This window comes from Lipophrys pholis (assembly GCF_963383615.2).
Source record: "Lipophrys pholis genome assembly, chromosome: 22".
NCBI classification, from domain to species: Eukaryota; Metazoa; Chordata; class Actinopteri; order Blenniiformes; family Blenniidae; genus Lipophrys; species Lipophrys pholis.
Genome location: NC_137644.1, coordinates 7,725,292 through 7,747,070, shown reverse-complemented (window position 1 = coordinate 7,747,070; position 21,779 = coordinate 7,725,292). Strand labels below are relative to the sequence as shown.

At 40.4% G+C, this 21,779-nt stretch overlaps 1 protein-coding gene across 2 annotated transcripts; it reads right to left on the bottom strand.

Annotated features, from left to right (window-relative positions):
- Window positions 1–828: 828 nt before the first annotated feature.
- prkcq (protein kinase C, theta) lies at window positions 829–21,324 on the bottom strand. 2 transcript variants are annotated; one of them, XM_080491762.1, is made up of 18 exons: window positions 21,266–21,324; window positions 13,095–13,460; window positions 9,614–9,813; window positions 9,017–9,077; window positions 7,382–7,562; window positions 7,272–7,303; window positions 7,095–7,180; window positions 6,538–6,667; window positions 5,518–5,627; window positions 4,737–4,866; window positions 4,489–4,652; window positions 4,020–4,193; window positions 3,849–3,940; window positions 3,610–3,672; window positions 3,386–3,524; window positions 3,080–3,268; window positions 1,791–1,919; window positions 829–1,567 (listed from the first exon to the last, which is right to left on the bottom strand). In XM_080491762.1, exons 2-18 carry the CDS (start codon window positions 13,210–13,212, stop codon window positions 1,409–1,411), a joined length of 2,157 nt encoding a protein of 718 aa, XP_080347888.1. In that variant the 5' UTR covers window positions 13,213–13,460; window positions 21,266–21,324; the 3' UTR covers window positions 829–1,408. The 2 variants fall into 2 exon arrangements, with proteins under 2 accessions (XP_080347888.1, XP_080347889.1); XM_080491763.1 differs by lacking the exon at window positions 21,266–21,324 and adding an exon at window positions 13,784–13,872.
- Between the last annotated feature and the right edge of the window lie 455 nt (window positions 21,325–21,779).

Sequence of the window (21,779 nt, the reverse complement as noted above, 5' to 3'; positions counted from 1 at the left end):
TTTTATTCCACCACCGGCTCTTGTGTCCTCATTGGTGAAATGTTGGTACGTTCATCTTTTTTTGTATTGGCTGTGGTGTTTTTGTTAACATGACATTTTGCATCACATCTTGGACTTTAATATGTAACTTTGACTAATCATAAGAAACTACTAAAAAGGTAAACTGTTAGAATCTGTGTTGGGAGTCGGAAAATAAAGCAAGAGTGTAATTTTCTGTTAGTGGCTACAAACAAACAAATAACATAATATGAACAGGATTTTGCTGTGTGAACATATGCAAGTCTATTTAATAATTCATTAATCTACCAAGATCCGTTTGCACTGAAAAGCTTTTATCAAGTACTGAGGTGAGATTAAAATGTGATTAATTAATCAGTTACAGTTACAATTCTGATTTCTTTAATCAAGTCTCAATACTAGTTTTTACCACTGAAATACTATGTATCTTTTATGCTACGGCTCACATTGTTTTAGTTGCTATTTATATACTTCGTCAGGTATTTTTGTATGTACCTTAAATAACATAAATAACTTAAAAATAATTTCTTGGATATCTATGAAATCTATCTATCTACCTATCTGTATTCAGGACTGAAACTTTGTTCAGTGTTCTTAATTAAATAAACCCTTTGAGGATGTTAAAGGGACTTTTTCTAACTTTATTCTAACTCTGGATATAGTACATTTTAGTAGAAAAATTAAGAAACTTCTTTGGGGCACCAGAATTATTATTCTTTTTTGTCCACACTTGAATTCTAGATTAGACTATGCCTCTTGTTTTTGTCAGAACAAAACCCTGGACAATATTTAAAAAAACAAAAACAAAACCAACATAGACACATTTTATTGTACAGAATTCCGAAAATAGAGAACAATATAAGCTACAGTCGTCTAAGCACCTGATCCAAAGTAGAACTCCTGAGAAACAACAGTAAAACATGTAAACAATAACCCTGTCATTGATCTACTGTAACAGATCTACAACCAACTCACCGTGTCATATATCCACAGAATTAAATTACAGCTATTTACACAGAAATATAATTTCACTGTTAACACATTGAAGAAAAGAAGGAAATTAGATTTTACTTGGTGGAAATGAGTTTCAGAAGAGGGGAAATTCTCCAAGTCTTACAGGCTACTATGCATTGATTTCTCCAAAATTTCTGATTCTTATAGTTATAATGTTTATTGTGAGGTAACTTTTACGTGAAGTGTGTCCAAGCCTTTGTTGTTTGGCTTCCAATTGAAAGCTATTTCAGTGTTGTTGTTTTTTTCTTGGTATTCTCGAAGGACTTTCCCCTTAGTGGTTCTGATAATCACGTTTGTGTGAACATTTGTGACATTCACAGTCTAAAGTCTCTTGTGTAGGTTGTAGTACGAGTGCAGGCTGCTACTGGTCGGTCGGTCAGCGGACCGCGATACGATTCATGCCGGGGTTCACGAAGGAGAAGTTCCTGAACATGGTCTGGTCCACGCTGTTGATGAGCGTGCGGTCGGCACACGACAGTCGAGGCTTCTCATTGATGAACTCTTTGTCGAAGTTGCTGTAATCGCCGGGTGACGTCTGCAACAAGTGAAACACAGATACTTAAAGACAGCCATGAATACGTAAACAAGGAGAAGAGTCATCTTAGTGAGGAGTTCAATTTGACTTAGAGAGCAGCCAGGGATCAGCGCAGACTAAAGTGCACTGCAAGAGGTTTGAAGTACCAGTAAATGGGGAGATTCAGGAGCTGCAAGAATTTGCTGGATTAGTTACCTGTTCACGGGTTGTGTGTTGTACTTACCAGAGTTGGTTTGAAGGGTGGCGTCACTTGTCGTTGTTCCAGAGCCTCCCAGTCAAAGCAGGTGAAGAAATTATGCTGTCGGATGTTCCCCTTCACTCCCAGTCGCTCTTCAGGTTCCCTCACAAACAGCTTAAAGGGGAAAAAAACCAAAACACAATGGTTTGTCACAGTGTTTTTGTGTGTCCTTGATGGCAACAAACATAAAAGCATTAAATGATCTGCAATATACTTTTATCCAAGTTCAGGTTGAAAGGGCTGGAGCCTGGACAACATTGTGTAAAAGGTCACTATGGGGTCGCAGTGGTCGTATATAAGCCCACATTACATTAATAGAAGAAATAAAAAAATCTGTTTTGGCTAAGGCCTCGTTTCCACGACTTTCCAAGTGAAAACACGTTCTTTTTACATTTTTGTTTCAGAGAGGTTTCGCATTTCGATGCCAACATTTGGAAAACGATGTTTGTTACTGCAGAAATGCTGAAAAGTATGTAGTTGGCATGCCTGGCCACTTGTGGGTGCTGTTGGTTGTTTTTGTAATGAAACCACACACACATACTCGCAGACAGGCGACCAAGTTGGGTTGTTATTACGGTGACTATCAACTCTACAACTACCAAGTCCCAGGAGAATCTGGACTGGGTGTCGTTATTGTCCATCTACTTGCACATGTGCAGAAGAACTGTTTATGTTTTCTCCTGTATACATGGAGATGTATTTGGAACATTTTACAATTGTTCCTGCGGTTTTCAAAAAGTTGTGTTTTCAGTGGGTCCGAGCACCATTATCATGTAAATTTACACCCGAATCGCCACGAAAGTTGGGCATTTTCTCTTTGTTTCTTAGTGATCGATTGTCTTTGCTTCCTTTGCCGTAGTAGATCATAACAATTCAAGTTGTCAGAGGAGCCGCTCAGAAATGCAATTTTTCAAACTTTCAGTTCCAAACTTGTCTACAGTAATCCAGTATAATTCTTACATGCACGTATAAGCCATAATTCCATGTGGCCTTGAGTTTGATGTCATACAGTTCAAGCGTATTTTCATGATTGAAAATGAAACAAGAACCTGAAGGATTTCACTGACGCAACAATATTCTGATTTACTTACAAAGCCTTAAAGTCCGGGGATAATTCATGTGACCTAATGTTTAATTGATAACTCAGTGCTTATAATACTTCACGACCTTTGAAAGATGTTGATACACACACACGCACGCACGCACGCACGCACGCACGCACGCACGCACGCACGCACGCACGCACGCACGCACGCACATGCAGAGTGTCTGACCTTGACCAGTATATCCTTGGCAGTTTTGCTGAGCCAGGTGGGATAAGCAGGGTTGTCCGTTCGTATGGACTGAAATAGCTCCTCTTCATCGCGGCCGTGAAACGGAGACTGACCAATCAGCATCTCGTAGAGCAGCACGCCGAATGACCACCAGTCCACTGAGCTGTTGTACCTCTGACCCAGCAGGATCTAATACACAGACAAACACAAGGTTTAATGCTGGATGATGAATTTCCTGAGGATTCTAAGAGTAATGTATATTTGTTGTTTGGGTCGTTGCCAAAATGGATGCTGAGATGTCGTCACCTCAGGGGCGATATAATCAGGCGTCCCACAGAAGGTGGAGGTCCGACCTTCATCCTGCATGTTCTCCTTACACATGCCAAAGTCTGCAATCTTTATGTGACCATCAGAGTCCAGCAGAACGTTGTCCAGCTTCAGATCTCTGCAGAGACAGGAAATCACATAGAGCTAAAACAAATACCCCCTTTTTTCTGGCGCAAATATGACAATCTTTACTGAGCACCTACCTGTAAATGACTCCTTTTGAGTGCAGGAACTGGAGTCCACAGATGATCTCAGCTGCATAAAAGCTGCCGGGGAACCGAAAGCATTAGTCATTGACTCTCCTGCTAGTTTCATGTCAACTAAATGAGTCAGCATGAATACAAGAATGGTGGATGGATCCTTCATCTAGCACCCTACGTGAGTGCAAAGCTCCAGTCGTTCCACATGAATTGAATGTTGCATCGTCTCTGTGGATACGTACGTGGCTCTGTGCACGTCAAACTTGTGGCAGTTCTGGATGTGGAACATGAGATCGCCTCCATTCAGATACTCCATGACAAAGAACAGATTTTCCTGATTGAAAAGAGAAAGGAGTGAGGAATAGAGCTCGGCGAGGAAAGACGGAGAGAGTTCTTTGAAAACGTCTTCTCACTTTGGTCTGAAAGGTGCAGTAAAGTTGGGTGAGGAACGGATTCTCCCAGGCCAAAGACAAAACCCTCCTCTCCACCATGGTGCACTCGACGTCGTCGTCCATCAGGACCACGTCTTTCTTCAACGCTTTGACTGCAAAGAACTGCCCGTTCTTCTTCAGTTCAGCTAAAAACACCTGAAAGCACATTGAGGACATCTCAACTTAAGAAGAAAATAAAGCTGCTGTGGTTGGACAGTTGGTGTTTCCTCATCCTGTTTCCCACTGTGAGACAGCAAGGGGGCGGTTTTTCTGTGACCACAAGCTTCAGTGTTCTTGACAGGTTGATGAAATGACTAAAATATCCTCCGCTGTTGAGACTCTCGGAAAAAGTTAGTCCTGAATGTGTACAGCACTGTAATTCTACTGAATTCTTCTAGTGATATTTTGATATGGCTATGATGCTTTTCTCCTTTCAGAGAAGCATCAGTACCTTGCCGAAGCTGCCTTTCCCGAGCATCTTGTGCAGCACGAAGTCGTCGATGTTGAATTTGGGCTGCTCCTTCCTGGGAATGGCGTACAGAGGCTCCTCATTCAGAGTCTCTGGGACTGACCTGCTGACGTCTCCTGGTCCCTCCCATGAAACGCACTGCTGGTCTGCAACAAGCAAACACAATACACGCCGTTATAAGATGGAGAATTCAGCAGCTTCAGGAGAGGTTAAGAGGTCGTAATGTTTACCTTTGCTTGCAGGCGTGGCCACGCCCGGTAAACCCATGACTAACCCCGATGGAGCTCGGACCATTCCCGGCTGGCTGACGTCCACCGGACCTTCTCGACCCACGATGTCGCTGTCTCGGCTGCTTTTCGCCTGAACAAGAAAGGTACGTTTCAAAGATGGATGTCGCATTATTTAGTTTACTTTCACGTTTCCAATGAAAGCGCCTCAAAGTAAAAGAGGCTGAACAAATGTTACATAAAGGTGCATCACAAAGCCGTTGGCAGAGCTTCAACCAAACATTTCTATTGGATCCAGAATCAGGAACAGCAGGATGATGGGTCGGACAGCAGATGAACAAACAGCCAAGGAAACAAGATACATTCTGGATGTTGATATTTACAACTTGGTAGAAAGTCACAAAAATATACATAAACTATTGTGAGGTACCAAACAGACTCTCTTGGCTAAAGCCTCTGATTTGCCTGAAATAAATGGTTTTATATTGTATATCAATTGCATTCTCCCTTATTAACTTCTAATTGATTCGGTTGACTTGTACTAGAGTTTGAGGGACTTAAACGTCATATTGAACAGAACAGGACCTGATGGAGATGAAGGAATTTCTTGAAATCTCAACAAAGATTGGGAACGTTGGTTCCCAAACTCTGGTCTAGACCTCAAACCGTTGACGAAAAACCATAATAGAGCTGACCAGGAAAAGTTCCCAATGCCAACACAGGGATGCTTGAATCTGCACCACTCGGGGAATAACCACTATTCCAGATGATTTAATTTCCTGACCTGCTGCTTGCTTCCGATGATGGCCAGAGCTTCGGCCATCAGCTTCTGGTTGACTCCGCAGAGGTTGGCTACTTTATTCTGGCATTTGTGGTGGACATTCATGCTGCATTCTGCATAAAAAGCAAACAGCATTAGTTCGCCGTGTGACACTGGAAACAAATACAAACACTGCTGCGTCACTTCATAATGTAAAGCATCAAAGATTCCCTTTATATACGTTTCACAACAATCTAATTGTCTGCAGCTTTGAGGAGTTTTTCTGTGTATTGCCCCCCCACAAGCACAAAACTATTACCTTATTTATGTTTTGTAAATAACTTTATTGCCATCGATCTTCCGCTGAGCCCCACCAATGACAAACCCTCATATATGAATACACAAGTTTGTCGACTCCGACCAGAAATGTTTTAAATTTTTCTGTGGAAGGCGATACTTTGCAGCTGCTGCGGCAGCTGGACTGTATCTCGATGATCCAACTCAAGCGAAGGAAATCACAGAAATCTGATGGGAAAACCTTTGAATATCTGCTGTTTAGTCTGTCTTATTATTGTGTGAATTAACTTCATGTAGCTATCGCCTGAGAACCATTCAGTCGTTTTAGATTCTCAGATGAGAGCATTTTTAGGTAATTATATTTATATGAAGATCTCAAACTTTAGTAAGCTCATACAAAAGTACTTTTGGTGGATTTATTTTATTCTCATCTAAACTGAGATTTTATCCCAAACAAATACAGCAGCTGTGTGCATCGTATTATTTATAGTATGTTACCGTAAGATTATTATTAAAACACATTATGAAATTGTCTACTTTTGATTTTTGTTTGTATCTTTTCTATTCAGTATAAATTCTTTTTTGATTTTGTCGACTCCTCTTGTATTCAACCTATGAAACCTGCCCCTCGAACCTAAAATAAGTTTGTATAGTGTGTTATTCTAATCGTACAAGACTTTTAATACCTTCTGTTATGAGTAAAAACATGCATAAAATCACAGAAACCATAAAACTACTGCGTCTCACCCTCACATTTGAGCCCCTGCCGGGCGAGCCCCCACAGCAGCGTGCCGCAGTGTTGGCAGAATGTGGGACTCTTGTAGTTGTAGACTTTAAACCTGTGCGGCATGTCGATCTTAAAGCGCTCTTTGTGGATCTGCAACACAGGTCAAATGCATATGGAGTGGACTATTACAGTACATACTGTACATACAATAAATCACCTCATTAAGTGTCATCAGTTAAGTGCACACTCATATTATAGTGCTTCATAAACTAAAACAAAACCTCGAAGGTAAGTCCTGATCTTTAAAAAGCATCCAGACAATTCTTTGCACTGCGACATCCACTTCCAGTTTCCAATACTGCTACTGCACATGGCGGAAGTGAAACAAGTGCAAGAAGATAAGCTGTCGTGAAACAAAACGGAAAGAGCTAGTAATACTTTTGCACCACGTTTATAACCAGTGTTCTAACACATGCTGATTCAGCATTGTGACTCAGACTGGGTGACGTGTCACACTGTCAAAATGGAAATGATGGGAAGCCTCAGCAGTCCGAGAATCAGCAACAAACAGTCTTACCATGGTTTCTTTACTGTTGATGGCAGACCCAGTGCATTTGGCGATCACTTTGTCTATGCATTTTTTGTGGATTGCTGCATTGCACTCTACAAAAAGAAAAGTAGCAAATTTAGGCATCAAAGGTGTCGTTCAGACCCGGGCGTTCATCATGTCATTAAAAAGAAAGAGGAGACTCACGTCTGCACTGGTAACCCTGCTTGTTGAGCCCCCTGCAGTGGATATGAACAGTAAAAGTGACTCATTTTTCTAATGAGGAATATCAGTAATTTGTGATCTCTCAGTCGTACCAGACAAACTCTTTGCAGACGGAGCAGAACGTCGGCTGAGGGAAGAACGTGGCACTGAACTCGTGGCATTTGACCACATGAACTTTGGCCTGTTTGATGGCGCCACGTCTCTGATGTAAGGTGAACAGACCCTCTGGCTCCCTCTCGGACTCGACGTCTCCGTCGGTCTGACCGCCAGCGTCTGAAAGACATCATGCAAAACCTTCAACTCTTGCAAAGCGTTGGCATGCACCCTTCTCAAGACCATAGCTGTTAAATCATTATGAGATTTCATAAATATGCGACTCTTAGTGTGAAAAAAAATTACATTCTGAAAATGTACTCGTGCTTTTTACAAAAACCTGCTGAAAACAACCTGAAATGTTCCTTAAAAAAGTGAAAGTCGAGATCTTGTCTGCCTCAGTGTTTGCAGAAGCGTATTGTTTCTTAGTATGCAGGATTTCTCACACTTGCCCTCACAGTGTGGCTTTGAAGCTGGTGAAGTGCATTTCCTTTATTTCTTCATGTGCATCAGAAATGAAAATATTTCCCTTTTAAATTCAGCGTTTGCACTGATGATTGAACTCCTCGATGCAGGCACCACTTAAACAGTCTCAGAGTTCAGGTCACTTGTTGATGGATAGCCAAGATATTTATTCTAAGTACATTATAGAGTACTCCAGTGATTTATACTATCACTGAACTCTGCTCAGAGTGCTGCAGGAAAACAAATGAGACGGATGTACATCTGCTTTCAAGCACTTTTACCCTCCTTTTCTTTTTTTAAAATTTCTAATAGTGTATTTTTTATGTAATTTGTGGCCCGTAATCTTCAATTACCCATCAGCAAAGTGCACAGTGAGAAGAGCTGCTCGCTCTGGGTGTATGCATGAGGAAGTCCTGCAGATCGAAGTGTCCCTGCACCCCGGTCTCTGCCACCTGTTGTTCTCAGCAGTGAGTTCCTATTTGTTCTGGCTATAATTAGAAGCATGAGATTCTACTTCTAGAGATCTTGGCACGGCAATAATGTCAAGCCAACACAAAGCACCACTTTTAGGCACTCCTGCTCAGAACCAGCAGGGGGCAGATGGCTATAAAAGCTCATTTCCAGCCCCAGAAGTAAATACTTATGGAAGGGTTAGATTTATTGTTGATGAGGACACAAACGGTGCCGCTGGTACAGTCCTGTGAAGGAAATCTCAAATTGCTTCTCATCTTGGTCATCATGTTTTCACTCAGATTGATCAGAGCTGTTGAAAAAAATCTTAGAAAACGATGTTTGAGACCGTTTAAATTTTTTTAAGTGAAAACACATTGTTTTTTCATTTTAGTTTCAGAAAAGTTTCTTGAAAACGATGTCAGCATAAACATTAACAACAAAGAAAACACAGACATTCTAGTGGACAGACGACGAGTTTGGATCGTTATTACGGTGACTGTCAACTATAGAAGTTCCAGGAGAATCTGGACTGGGAGGAAACGTTGTTATCTACTCAGCATATGCAGAAGAACTGTTCACTACGGCCGTTGTACGCCTGTGGAGTATAATCTTTTGGATTTTGTTGTCTTGCTGTCAGATTCCAGTGAAGCAGTTGTGCTCATTTGGTTGTTAAAATTACTAAATTAAAATTCAGTATGAATAGCTGAAGCACTCACCACTCCGCTCCAGGTAGTATTTGGCCTCCATCAGCAGGCGCCCCTGTGGCTTCAGCTCCAGCTGAGACAAAAGTAACAGAAAAGAGGAAAATGAAACCACAAAAATTCATTCGATGGTGGAAATTAGAGAGAAAATGACAAAAAAAAGGAAAGGATGTTGATTTAGACAGAAGATGATGCATGCCCGTCACGCTATTTTAGGCATGCAGACAGTTTGGCACACACAGAACTGCACATAAGGAGCAGACTAGAGGAATGTATTTGATTTTATTCCTCTATTTACAATGTTTATTTGTTTGATTCTTAGTTTGGGATGAGGGACAGCTGGCCTGGATCCTCTGGTGTGACTGACAGCGAGGTCTTTCCAGGTGGAAATAGCAAACTTCTGGGTAATTAGCATTAGCCAAGTGAGCACTGCGGGATGGAAAAAGGGGCCAGAAGGGAAACTGAAAGCCATCATGCAGCATGTTTAATAACTAAAAGGAGGATTACCCCTTTAAACATTTGCTCCTTTGACCTTACAATGAGTCAGCACATCTGGATTTTGCTCGAACGGGCAAACAGCTCGACTCTAAAAACCATCCCCGCCGCACTAACCCATATCTCCAGCTTGCCGTTCTCCTTCTTGCAACGCAGCGCGAGCGTGTCGAGCGCCACGGTGGCCTCCGACTTGAGCTCCGCCGTGCGATCTTTCACCATCACGTGCATGACGCGGCCGCGGTGCACGTGGGCATCGAACGTGGTGCTCCACGGCGGGTACATTGTGGGCTTCTTCTGCTTGTACACCTGGCCCTTTTCTGTAAAGACACACGATAAAAGCCTCAACGTGAGCGTCTTCTCAGAAAGATACAGGAAGTAGGATGAAAGTGAAGGTGCACGTTGTTGACTTTCACTTTGACTTCAGTTACTCAGTGTGTCAGCAAATTTAAAACTGTTGGTGGAAAATATGGCAAAGAAAACTTTTTTTTTTTCCCCAGTAATGATGCCACTTCTCTTGGTGTGTTATTTGATCTTGACGTGCCGAAATCTTTATGAATCCTGTGTGTTTAGGACTTTTTTAACTGTAGTTGGTGCCATCTTTTTTCAATGTATTTTCATTAGCTTAAACATGGGGATTCACAGCCGGTGCGAGGAGGTTGATCATTAAGTGGGTTTTAATCTATGCACGAGGATTTGCAGTATAGTGTTTCACAGCCCTCGAGAGATTTGACAAATGACATCCAGATGTTTCAGAAGACTTCCTGCCCAGGATGAAAACATACACCGGGAGGAATTAATCCGGGCATATAGGATGAATGTATAGCGTGTCACTCTCAGGAGGTTAGCTGCTCTGTTTCTGCCCTGCGTGGTCATTTAAAGCTCAGGCTTTAAATGATAAAATGTGATCATTATGTCATGTTTAATATCTGCTATATCCCAAGTTAGAGCTGATGGGGCTTCTTGCCTATCATAGTTGACATGCGATGAAGTGCATGGTGCATCTTGAGCAGATCACGATCACAGGGCTGCAATATAAATCTCTAGTTTTAATGTTTTACAGTATTACGTATCTCGTTACCATGGTAACAGGTTAAGTTCTCATGCAGTTTGTTGGCTATGTGAATATTTGATTGGCAGTCGGGAGATTTTCGATGAGATCGCCATGAAAAAAAAAAAAATTAAGACCCCTTCTGGCTTTCATAATTGACATCTGCTGATTTTTCTCTCGGTATATCCACTTACATAACGGCCACATCCTCCCGTCCTGCTGCCGCAAAAACAAAGCCCGCTAAGCCCTTTACTCCCAAAGTGATCTGCGGCCGTCTCGGTGATCGGCTCATCGCCTGTCAGACCTGCCAGCTGCCCGCTTTCCCCCTTTAAAGAGCACTAAGGGGAAAAATATGTCTGCGATTTCTTTAATGCAGAGGCACCAACGTTTCCTGACAGAGGTGAGATGTTCTGGTGTCACTTCGGGAATTCTTAGAAAACGCTGTAATGCGTTTGAAGAACTTCATATTTTCAGTTCCTCATGAGTTGTATTACCGCAGGTATTCAGTCAGTAAAGCGTCATAGATGCCAGAAAGGCAGGAAGCTAACAAAGTTAGAAAAGAGTGAACTGTCGAACAATACATGAGGACACATCTCACAACACAGAAAAAGGAAACTGTGCAGACGTGTTCGCAGTGAAGGAAGTGGCACAGTGGTGACCTGCAGTTTACAGAAGTCAACTTGTGTTTGGAGGTTTGCACCAATGTGTCACCACTGAGGCGAACTGAGCGAGGCCTTTCTTTGTCACAGTCACAAGCCTTTCAAATGTGGCTCCTCTCTGAATCCTTCAGCTGGCAGACTGAATTAAAAGATATAACTGAAGCCTGCACACAGCCTCCATCAACAAACTGTTTATAGAGGCTTATATGGTTGTTTTTTTGATGATGATGATGAAAGAGTTACAATGAGCCAAGCAGCCTGATGGAAGCTATCTTTTCCTTTTTCCTTTGGCAGTGTCGCATCATCGGCTCCTAATTTCACAGGCCCAGCAGGGTGCCAGCGAGCTGCGTTTCCATCATGAACACAGGAGCCACCAGAGGGCTGGTTTCTCTTATGTACAGTTCAGGTTTTAAACACTGAGAATAATCAACGTGCTAAACAGGAACAGTGCTAAACGTGCTAAAAGCTACAGTCACAGAAAAAGGCTTTCCCACTGTTTTCACCTACAATCAAAGTAACAAGCCCACCAAAACTACTACCGTATCTGCATTACTAATTTACAGGCACAACAGTCCAAAGGCGGCAGTGTTACTTGATCATGATTGTCAATGAATGACAACACATTTGACTATGTCTTCCGGGTTTTCTCACTTTTGCATGTCACAAAAGCTTTTTATTAGTTGAAAGTCAGACTGAAACTTACATTATTCATCAGAGTGAGTCAGTTAATTGTCAGGAAATCTACACATGCATGTCCCTTCATTCATTTCATAAAAGAAGAAAAGAAACAGGAGAACCCTCCCATTTTCTCTGCCTGTCTTTTTTTTTTTACTTTTTCCTGCACTCAAACTCAGCCGGTGTCAAAGATAACGCCGCTGTCAGCCTGTCATCAGAGTCTCTTAAAGTTCAGCTATAAGAAGCCTGACATTATTTTTCAGATAGTCTACGAACACAGTCTTACTTTAAAATCTTACTAAAGTATTGGATTCCAGGCTCAATTATAGATATTTCCTTTATGGCCTGTAGTATTATTAACCTCTGACCATAATCTAAAAATACCCAAACACCCACTGCCTGACTGAACTTCCTGAACATCACTTCCTGAATGGAGGATTTGACTTGTTTTGACCCAGTGAACAGTACATGGCCATTTATGACAAGATGCATGATTTCTGATGTGTTTGAAGACAATAAGCCAGTATTTCAATTTTAGGCGAGGTTAAAGCTTCATTTTAACAGATTCTCAAGTTGGCAGACTTGTTATTTCTAATATTTAATTCAAAACCCGAAGATCAATACCGCTGACCTCGGAATACATAAAGTTTTAATGTTTAATTCAAGGTCATTTCGACAGTTTATCTTTTTATCCATAAAATAACGCATTATGCCCAGATCTCAAGATCATTTCTATTTTTTTGTTCTACCGGCAATTTAAATGTCATTGACATTTAATAAGTCTTTTTTTGTGGGATATTCATCTAAAAGAGATTATACTGCTCTGCTCTGTTTGTGTGGTTGATCTGTGACCATATGAAATATTAGCATTAATACCAACTACAACCCAAAAAACCTTGAACAGTAGCTTTTAAGCGAACTACAGCGGTTTGAGATCAGGATCAAACAGACGACCAGGACTATACGAGGTCCGTACCAGGACCGTACCAGGGCCATACCAGGACTGTAGCAAGACTGTACCAGGCCCAGCCCGGGACCATGCAGGACCTAGTTAACGTGTATGAATATTCTTCAACAAAACTTCACGGCTAAAATGTCCATTTACACTTAGTTGAATAAGTAGTGTTCTATGTAATTAATGCCGACCTGCCTGACGTTGGATGAGGAATCTGTTGTGAACATTCGATCAGGGAACTTTCTCCGAGGAGCCACTCACCTGTGTCAATGGCCTCCTTCATGTAAACAGCACAGTACGGGTTCAGCACCTCCTCATGGTAGGCCAGGCCAGGATCGATCTCGAAGTTAGAGAACCCGATCCGCAGAAAGGGCGACATGTCTGCGGACCGCTGTACCGTCCGACCTCTGCTCAGATTTCCAAACAACCTCCGGGGAAACTTCGGATTACGGGCTCGGCGCGGAGCAGTTAGAGATTTGTCCGAATTTACAGGCGACTAACGTGATACCGTCAACCTTCCTGTCCTTCACTGCGCCACACTGCCCGTCTTTCTCCCGAGGGAGGCTGGGATGATAAGGGTGGAGGGTTTTTCCCTTTATCTCCCCACCCTTGATGCTTCAAAACAACCTGAGGGAAAGAGGAGAAGACAGAGATATTTCATCAACATGGTCCATTTCTGGCTTTCACAGCAGGGTTTTAATCTAAATTGACATCATGTGGATAAAATAAAGAGCTTTGAAGATAGTCACACTTAAAAACAACAAAGCAGCATGCTGAACCTCGCCACGGCTAAAAAAAACCCACCCATACGTTCAGCATTCGTAAACACCAGCTGCCATATTTGGCAGAGGTTTCCAGCACGTTCGCAAATGAAGCCATCTCTTAAAAAAGGAACTACAACCCTTTGTGCCGCGTGTGATCAGCCGTGAATTAAAACTCCTGTGACACACCTGTGAAACGCCTCCTCTGCTGCAGCACTTTGAGTACGGTTACTGGCTTTCTGCTGCGTGTGTGTCTGTGTGTGTGTCTGTGTGTGTGTGTGTGTCAGTGGTGGTGAGGAGGAGGAAGAGGGGCAGGCTGGGAGGTGACTATTATTAGAGTTGAAATCCTAAACGCAGTTGAGGAATAAATGACTGAGTGCGGTCTTTACTGTAAACTCTGAGTGACCCTGAGTCAGGAGGGTCACATGGGCAGACAGACATAGAAACCGAACAGTTCTCTCGGTCAATGAAATTCAACGATTTCACGGAAAATGTCAACGTTTGCACAATTTCTTTGTGGTGTATTTGACGTCATTGGAGCCGTTTTCAGTGACGCCGAGCCCTGGACGCCCAAACATAGTGAGAGTTTTATGTTTTCACTTGTGTCAAACAACATTTTTTCAGTTCATCAAGTCAAAGTTTTAATTGGGACTGAATCACTCGGAAAAATAATCAGAATTTAATAGTTATAGGTAAATATTTTAAACACTCAATTTTTCAAACGTGTATGTTTAAATGCATTTAGTAGAAACATTCAGAGTCGACATTCAGCACCGTCACCCCCTCAATGACCCAATTTAAGAAATATATTTCACTTTTCTAAGCCGCCGAGTTAAAATCGAGTGCAACTTAAACTTATTTTTGTGTTGAAAAGCAGCAAAATGGGCAGAAAATGTGGATGTCGAGAGGAAAATGATCCCATTTATGTTCAGTGAGTTGCTTTTCACCTGAAATCTCACCTTTTTTCAGGCACAAATCTGAAATAAGTGATCTCTACTGAGACGTAGCGATGCCACAGTTCTTTCACAGATTTTGCCCTTGATATGATGAAATTCATACCACATCCTTAATTGTTTATTCAGTGTTTACCATGCGTGAACAAAACCTACCTCCTAAACTTACTTGTCACTATACTGTTACAGAGTGTGAGGAGACGATCTTTCATTGATTGTTGTATCGACAGAGTTCAGCGGAAACCGATATTGTGCGATTATTGTTGTGATAAGTTATCTCAGATCGAATTGCCGTCGGTCGGGTGGAGTTTTCTCAGACTGCGAGCAGCAGCAGGTTGTGTGGTTGTTCTCCATGATGTATGCCATTTTTTCGACATTCTACACAGTTACCGTCACACTGGTATTTTCTAGATGAAAGTGACAGCTAAAGTGCGACTTTAAGATGAAAAAAAATAAACTATGAATATTTCTGGGCCATGTCAGCATATTAGCAGATATTTATCTACATCCCGACTGTTTACCTTCAATTACTTAAAGAAAAGTTACAATTTTATGATGTTTAATCTCAATCAAAGTTGCTCCAAATGCATATTTAATCTAAAACATTGAGATCTGCCTATTTCTTCCACGATCTCACTCAAAAATATCTTACAGTACGACCAGCTGCTTTCGTCATGGACAAATCAAAGTGCTTCTCACGTGTTGTGACCCAATGTTTTTCCGTTCCTCCCTGAGAAGAAGTCCCTGTTAGTTGAACCAAAGCTGAACTCGCAGTGTTAGCCCAGCTAGATAACGTACAAAACAATCCTGAATAAAAAACACTGAGTGGAAATATTAGTTTTTGGAAACAATAATTCATGAAGTAACGGTTGTATGTGTGTATGATGCGTGGGTGGAGCTCTTTTTAAGTCATATAATAAAACTTTTTCTAATATATTTTCTGTGTGTATGACGCTATGTCAGGCCAAAATACACGGATTGTAGAAATCTGCGACAAATTTTTCTGCAACAATTATTTTATGTTGCCAGTTTGTGGAACTGGTAAACATACAGACATTTAATATTACTATTCATTTGAAGGAGAGATCAGCTTGTGGTAATATGAACTTTATTATATATGAATGAATTCTCTGCAACAGCTTAAACACTATAAATATCACTAGGTCATAAATAAAACAGATATTTACATGAAAGTAAGCCTTAGCCTGTAGCTGTATGTTTCTCACATGTTTCCCACATGCACTGGTTTTGTACAGATCACATGGACTCGTCCTCACGTCAGATTCAGATTTGAAGTTTTCTGCACCTTTCCTGCAGCTTCACGTGTGGGCGGAGTTAAACTTCCTGTGTTTAAGGTGGTGCAGTGTAACCACGCTTCCTGTCTCTAAGCCGTTTTTTGGGGGGGGGGTTTTTCTTTTAAGATTTTGTACCCTCACAGGTGGAGCTGCTGCAAACAACACATTAAAAACACAATATCAAACGTTGTGAAACAGGCTTTCTCTGAATTAGTGGTGGAAGAAAACGTGAACGCCCGTGATCTCTTTTTGTTCTGATAGACTTTATAAGACAGTCAGATTAATCTACTCTGTTTGAAAATGTTGACATAAAATACCACTCAACAATCTTGTATATAGATATTATTTAATGTTTAAACGATGAATAATTAATAAGAATTCTGGCTATAGACTAATAATTTGCTGTGATATTGAAATAAATTATGTTTTTTAAAATACATTTTGTTGATTAAGTAGCTTTATATATATTTTTTATACTTGTTGAACAAGGGGAAAACAAGTAAATAAATCATCATGAGAACTACTGGGGACTTCTTCCTCTATAAATAAAGAAACCAATTCATTCCCTTTATCATTTATGTTGTGGCAAGAAAGCCAGACAGATTTTGCTGCATTACAGATCCACAACTTAAAGCTTTTTCCCTTCCCTGAAAGCATCTTTTAACAGTAAATAATTACCCCGCTCTGCACGGTGCCTCAGTGTTTTCCTCTAAAAATCTGTCTGAATGTGCTGCTCTGTGCTGCTGCTTGACTTTAATGGTCTGTTTATGGAAAAAAACGCCCTCATCAGGAAACCACCACGACGTAACGTGGCAAGCTTCACACATATACACCCACTAAAGTCTTCATCGTAGAGCAATAAATGCTTCTAATAGTATTCCCAGACTTTTCTTTCATGGCTCGAAAAAGGACCTCATGGCATAAACTCTTGCTCTCTCTCAACTGTATTAAGTTTCATAACAAGTAGTCCACTGTGAATTGATCAGCCATCTTCCACTATTCTCTTTTATTTCTTTTTACAATAACACTTGAGACTTATCAGCTTATAAAAACATATAAAGGAAAGCATGTTGGCGCTCTAAATGTTCACTTTTAACCTATATTTCCTTGTTTTTTGAGCAAAATTACCCAAACCTGGAAAATATTATATCAAGATGAATAAATATGACAGAATTCCAGTCATTCTCCAAAAAAGTCACATTACAAGAGAATGTTTTCTGGATTTCAATTCATATCAGAGCTACAGAAGGAACCAAAAAGAAAATATCTGGACGAGTTACTAAACAAATAATTGGTTTGAATAACAAGAAATGTTGGAGCCACTGACTGGAATAAAAAACAAACTTGTTTATTTACTGCACCAGTGAGTTTTTGAACAATTAGAACAAGACTACAGCAGTGTATTCAGATGACTGAATTATAAAAAAAAAAAAACAAATTCCTGAAACACTGTGGTCATCCAAGTCTGTTTAAATACAAGACTAGTTGTGTCAGATCGGACTGACTAGTCTTATATTAATCTTGTATTTTACTTTTCTGATCAGAGACAAAAACATTGAGTAAATTCTCCTTCGGTGACATAACTTTCCCCCATGACCCCGTTCTGGATCAAACAGGTAGAAGTTGAATGATCGAAGATCACGTGTGATGATTGTGCACGGTGTGTTGTTGCAATGTCAATGCTGTGAACACACACACACAGATATGAATATTTAGAGGCTTTAAAGTACAATAAAGTGACATAAATCTAATTAATTACTGTATAATGGCACAAATGGGTGTTGAGTGAGAGTGGTCACGGTGAGCTGAAATAAAACTTACAGCCTGTGAACTGATGTAAAGTAAACTACGTGTAATGACGTGGTGCAGGGATTACCTGGTCTTTGGCCTCTTTATTTGTCATAAAGTAGCCGTAGTGTTAGTGTAAGTGGATTTGGGCGAGACATACACAGGGGGTCATTGTTAAAACAAGCTGCTGTGAATTCTCTGACCGTTTTCAAGCTCTAAAGCTGTAAATCAAGCCACAACATGTTTATTCCACACATTAGGACGTAAATAAAGGACACTGAGCCTATTGAGAGGTGATTTGTCATATAATATTGACACGTCTGAATGAATTTACCAACAATTTAAAGTAAATTATAGGCTATCTGATCTTAGTTGACCAATTCAAATGTTTTTCATTTGAAGGAAAGTGGCTGTTTTGGTCATAAAGGTTGTGACCTCTGACCTTTACTCAGTCTGCGATTAACTGAAGGGACAAACAAATGGCCATCTGTCGTACTTATCCCCCAAAAGTTACCATTACCACATGGGAGGATCAAGTTTCTTTTCCTTTATAGTGATTCAAGCTTCTTCACAGTAGGTCTGTCCAGAAACACACAATAAAGCGAAGCTTCCCACCCCCACCTGTGTAATCATGATGTATCTATGAGTTTTAAACTTTTTTTTTTTCTTTCTTTTTTTTTTAACTGAGATTTCAAATATAGAACTTGGAAAGCATCTCCCCCACCCATGTCTTCAAACAACAGTCCGATTTCACCCTTTATTGGACTAAAAACAAGTCCAAATACAATTTAAATATTTATGTTCACTGAGATATTAGTTAATCTGAATTCCACATTTCCAATGTTTGTACCGTGATCTGTCATCCAGCTTCACTTAGACGCATCAAACCGTTAGCTCGATTATTCAACCTTGTTGCGTTGGTTTTGAAACTGCAACATCAAAGAAACTTCCTGATCCGGAAGACACGAGAACGTTCAGAGAAGCAGTTTCTTCTGCGTCGTGCACATAAAGTCTAATCAGATCATAAACAGTTAAACCACCTCCTGTGATATAATTCTAATAATCCGAACGGAGAGTAAACATGATGCAGTTTAAGTGTACCGACTATTTGTGTTTCACGTAACTCCAGCTAGCGTTACGTTAGGTTCCCCCTAGTGGACAAATTGTGAAAATCATGTATTTTAATTGTTTTCATTTGCTGTAATGTCATTGTCACGCCTGGGTCCTGTGTTGATAGAATAAATCTTAATTGTCAACCAGAGTGAACATTTTTCTCCACAATAATAATAATAATAATAATAATAATACATTTTATTTATAAAGAATTTTATATTTAAACAATCTGAAAGTGCTACAGGAAAATATTTAAAGGGTAAATCAAAGAAAGAAAAACACTTAAAGTTGTGGTCCACCTTGCAGAGATAAGAATATTAATATCACACACGGCATAGGGTGGCAAATGGCACCCTAAAATAAAGCCTTGCCACCCCACTTGGCAGCAACAAATTAAAATGTGACATTTATGAGTGCAAATCTCCAAAGTCTGACTCCAGTGAATGCAGCGCGAGATAAAACCAGAGCGTCAGGAGGCTGAATTGTTTGGAACGTGTGATTAAATTCAGTATATAATGGCTGCCATATTTTGCCACCCCTCAAAAATCCCTTCCCCCTCTTGCCGCCCCATAAATGATTCTGTTGCCTCCCTGAAGATAAAAACAACAACTCGGAGGAGGATAGCTCCATGGTATAATGAACAGTTGCCAACATTAAAGAATTCGGCACTGAAACCGGAGAAGAAATGGCATCTAACGCAATCAGAAGTATTTCAAACATCCTGGAGAGATAGTTTGTTTATCATAAAAATACCCTCCGCAAAGGAAGAACTGCCTACTATTCCCCCTTAATGTAAAAAAACAAGAACAACCCTAGGTTTCTCTTCAGGACGATATCCAGGCTGACAAAAAGTCACAGCTCTGTTGAACCTCATGTCCCTTTAACTTTGAGCAGTAATGACGGCGTAAACTTCTTTAACAACAAATATTGTTCTTGATCTGCCCCCCATGGCACATGGTTATCCTCTTCTAAACAGAAGGACTTCATCATCCTTAAATCCTTAACGTGCCAGCAGAGGTGGGGGAGCCGCCTCTCTGCAGCCCCCACCCCCACCCCCCCTCTCAAATGCCACCTCCATCCGCCCGTCATCAAACACACACACTGAGATGCAAAGAAGGTCAAGTGGCAGCTCCCCGGCCCTCCAGACCTTTTAAAAACCTTTCATGAGCGAGGCCAAAGTCAAACGAGCCCCCCGCCTGACTCTCTGTGCTGAGCGCCATCAAAGCCCTGAATCTTTTTTTTTCTTTTGTTTTTTGAAGTAGAAGGTGTGGAGGTCTTTGTTGTTAATGACAGGAAGTGTGTGTGTGTGTGTGTGTGTGTGTGTGTGTGTGTGTGTGTGTGTGTGTGTGTGTGTGTGTGTGTGTGTGTGTGTGTGTGTGTGTGTGTGTGTGTGTGTGTGTGTGTGTGTGTGTGTGTGTGTGTGTGTGTGTGTGTGTGTGTGTGTGTGTGTGTGTGTGTGTGTGTGTGTGTGTGTGTGTGTGACAGAAGCCTTTGACACCCAAGGTGTCCCTGGAGGGCTCGTTCAATGGCAGAACTAGCAGCGACCTTCAGCAGCTCACATCAGTGACTTCAATTTTTCCCTTTCAGAAGAAAACATGATTAAAAAAAAAAAAAAAAAAGCCACAAATTTAAGTTGTTTGCAGTAAAAAAAGAAAAAAAAAAGGGCAGTGAAGTGTAGGTGTTTCCCCTCAAAGATAAAAAATGTGGTCATATCTAAAACATTTTCTCAGTGCGGGTGGTTTGAAATCAGTTTCTTTTTGAAAATACAGTGAATTCTTGCAGCATAAAAATGTTGCTCATGTAACTACATTTACTCACGTTTTCTAGCCACAACCCAATGGAGTATATACTTTTCACAAATACATTTAGTGTTACTAACTTGAAAATAACGTTATATAACATGGTGCATTATGTTTTGTGTGTACATTAGCGTCCTCATCGGCTGATTTTCAAGGCTGAGAAGTAATTAATTAATTTGCGTGAGTGAATTACCGTATTACATGTTTCTGAGAAAATAACCCTGCAGATTTATGTTAACATCCATAATTAATAAAGTCATAATGTGTTTCACAGAATAATCAATTCATCTTATGTATAGATAAAACCATCTGACTGTACACCAAATACATCTGCTTGCATGTCGGGAAAAAAAGGGCATTCAAATAATTCCCTTTCTATTGTGATCACGACCTGCAGAGGACTTGCATGCTGTGGTGTATTTTTTTACTTTAATCAAACATATATGAGCAATTTTACACATTTTTATCTCATATCGGTGATAATGAGTCTTTGCTGTGTTCACGCAAACAAAAGTAACATAAAATGAACTCAAGACTGTAAACATTACTTTTAACATGCATGTAGAGTTTTACTGATTTCCCCTCTTATTGTTCTGCACAAATAGTTTCTGATGACGTTGATTGAGCTGATGGCAAAAGAATAGAGAAGACAGAAACAAAGACAGACGTTTTCTTCTAAGTTCTTATTAAAACGTGTGTGGAATTGTTGAAATGTGCACTGACCTGAGATGAAGAAGAGAGGAGAAGTTTGGTGCTGCACACTGAAGCTGATCTTCATCTGAGGAGCAAAAAGAGCTGCAGAGCATTTAAACCGGCACCATGAGGCATTCAGGGACTGCTGGGGAAAAAAAGCATTTCCTGTTCACTACTATATTCATCAGAAGGTTTAATAATAATATCATCAGGTGCAGCTACTCTTACATCATCTGAAAGAAAAAAGATGTATAATGTTCAGTTTACCTATAAAATGTCTGTTTGAAGAATATTCCTTCAAACAAAGAATTTTATAAACCAAACTGGCATTCTCTCCAATAAATGTAGGTACATTGTAGTAATGCGTTCAAAAGAAAAAAAAGAAGAAAAATGGCAATTTTTTTCTGAGATAAAATATTTATTTAGATTGTTGGTGCACTCAATCGTGTCGATGTCGATTAGATGTAAGAAATTATGTGCTTAAGATTACCCAAAATTCATTGAGTAAAATTACAAATGAGCTTAATAGAAATTACAAATACCC

Bases quoted from the DNA above. Each gene is read 5' to 3' on its own strand.
- prkcq (XM_080491762.1), bottom strand. From the start codon at position 13,212: ATGTCGCCCTTTCTGCGGATCGGGTTCTCTAACTTCGAGATCGATCCT. The intron at 9,078-9,613 runs GTTAGTGCGGCG...CTTTTGTCTCAG, and splicing joins ACGGCAAGCTGGAGATATGG to CTGGAGCTGAAGCCACAGGG. The intron at 5,628-6,537 runs GTGAGACGCAGT...CTTTTTATGCAG, and splicing joins GCAGGGGCTCAAATGTGAGG to AATGCAGCATGAATGTCCAC.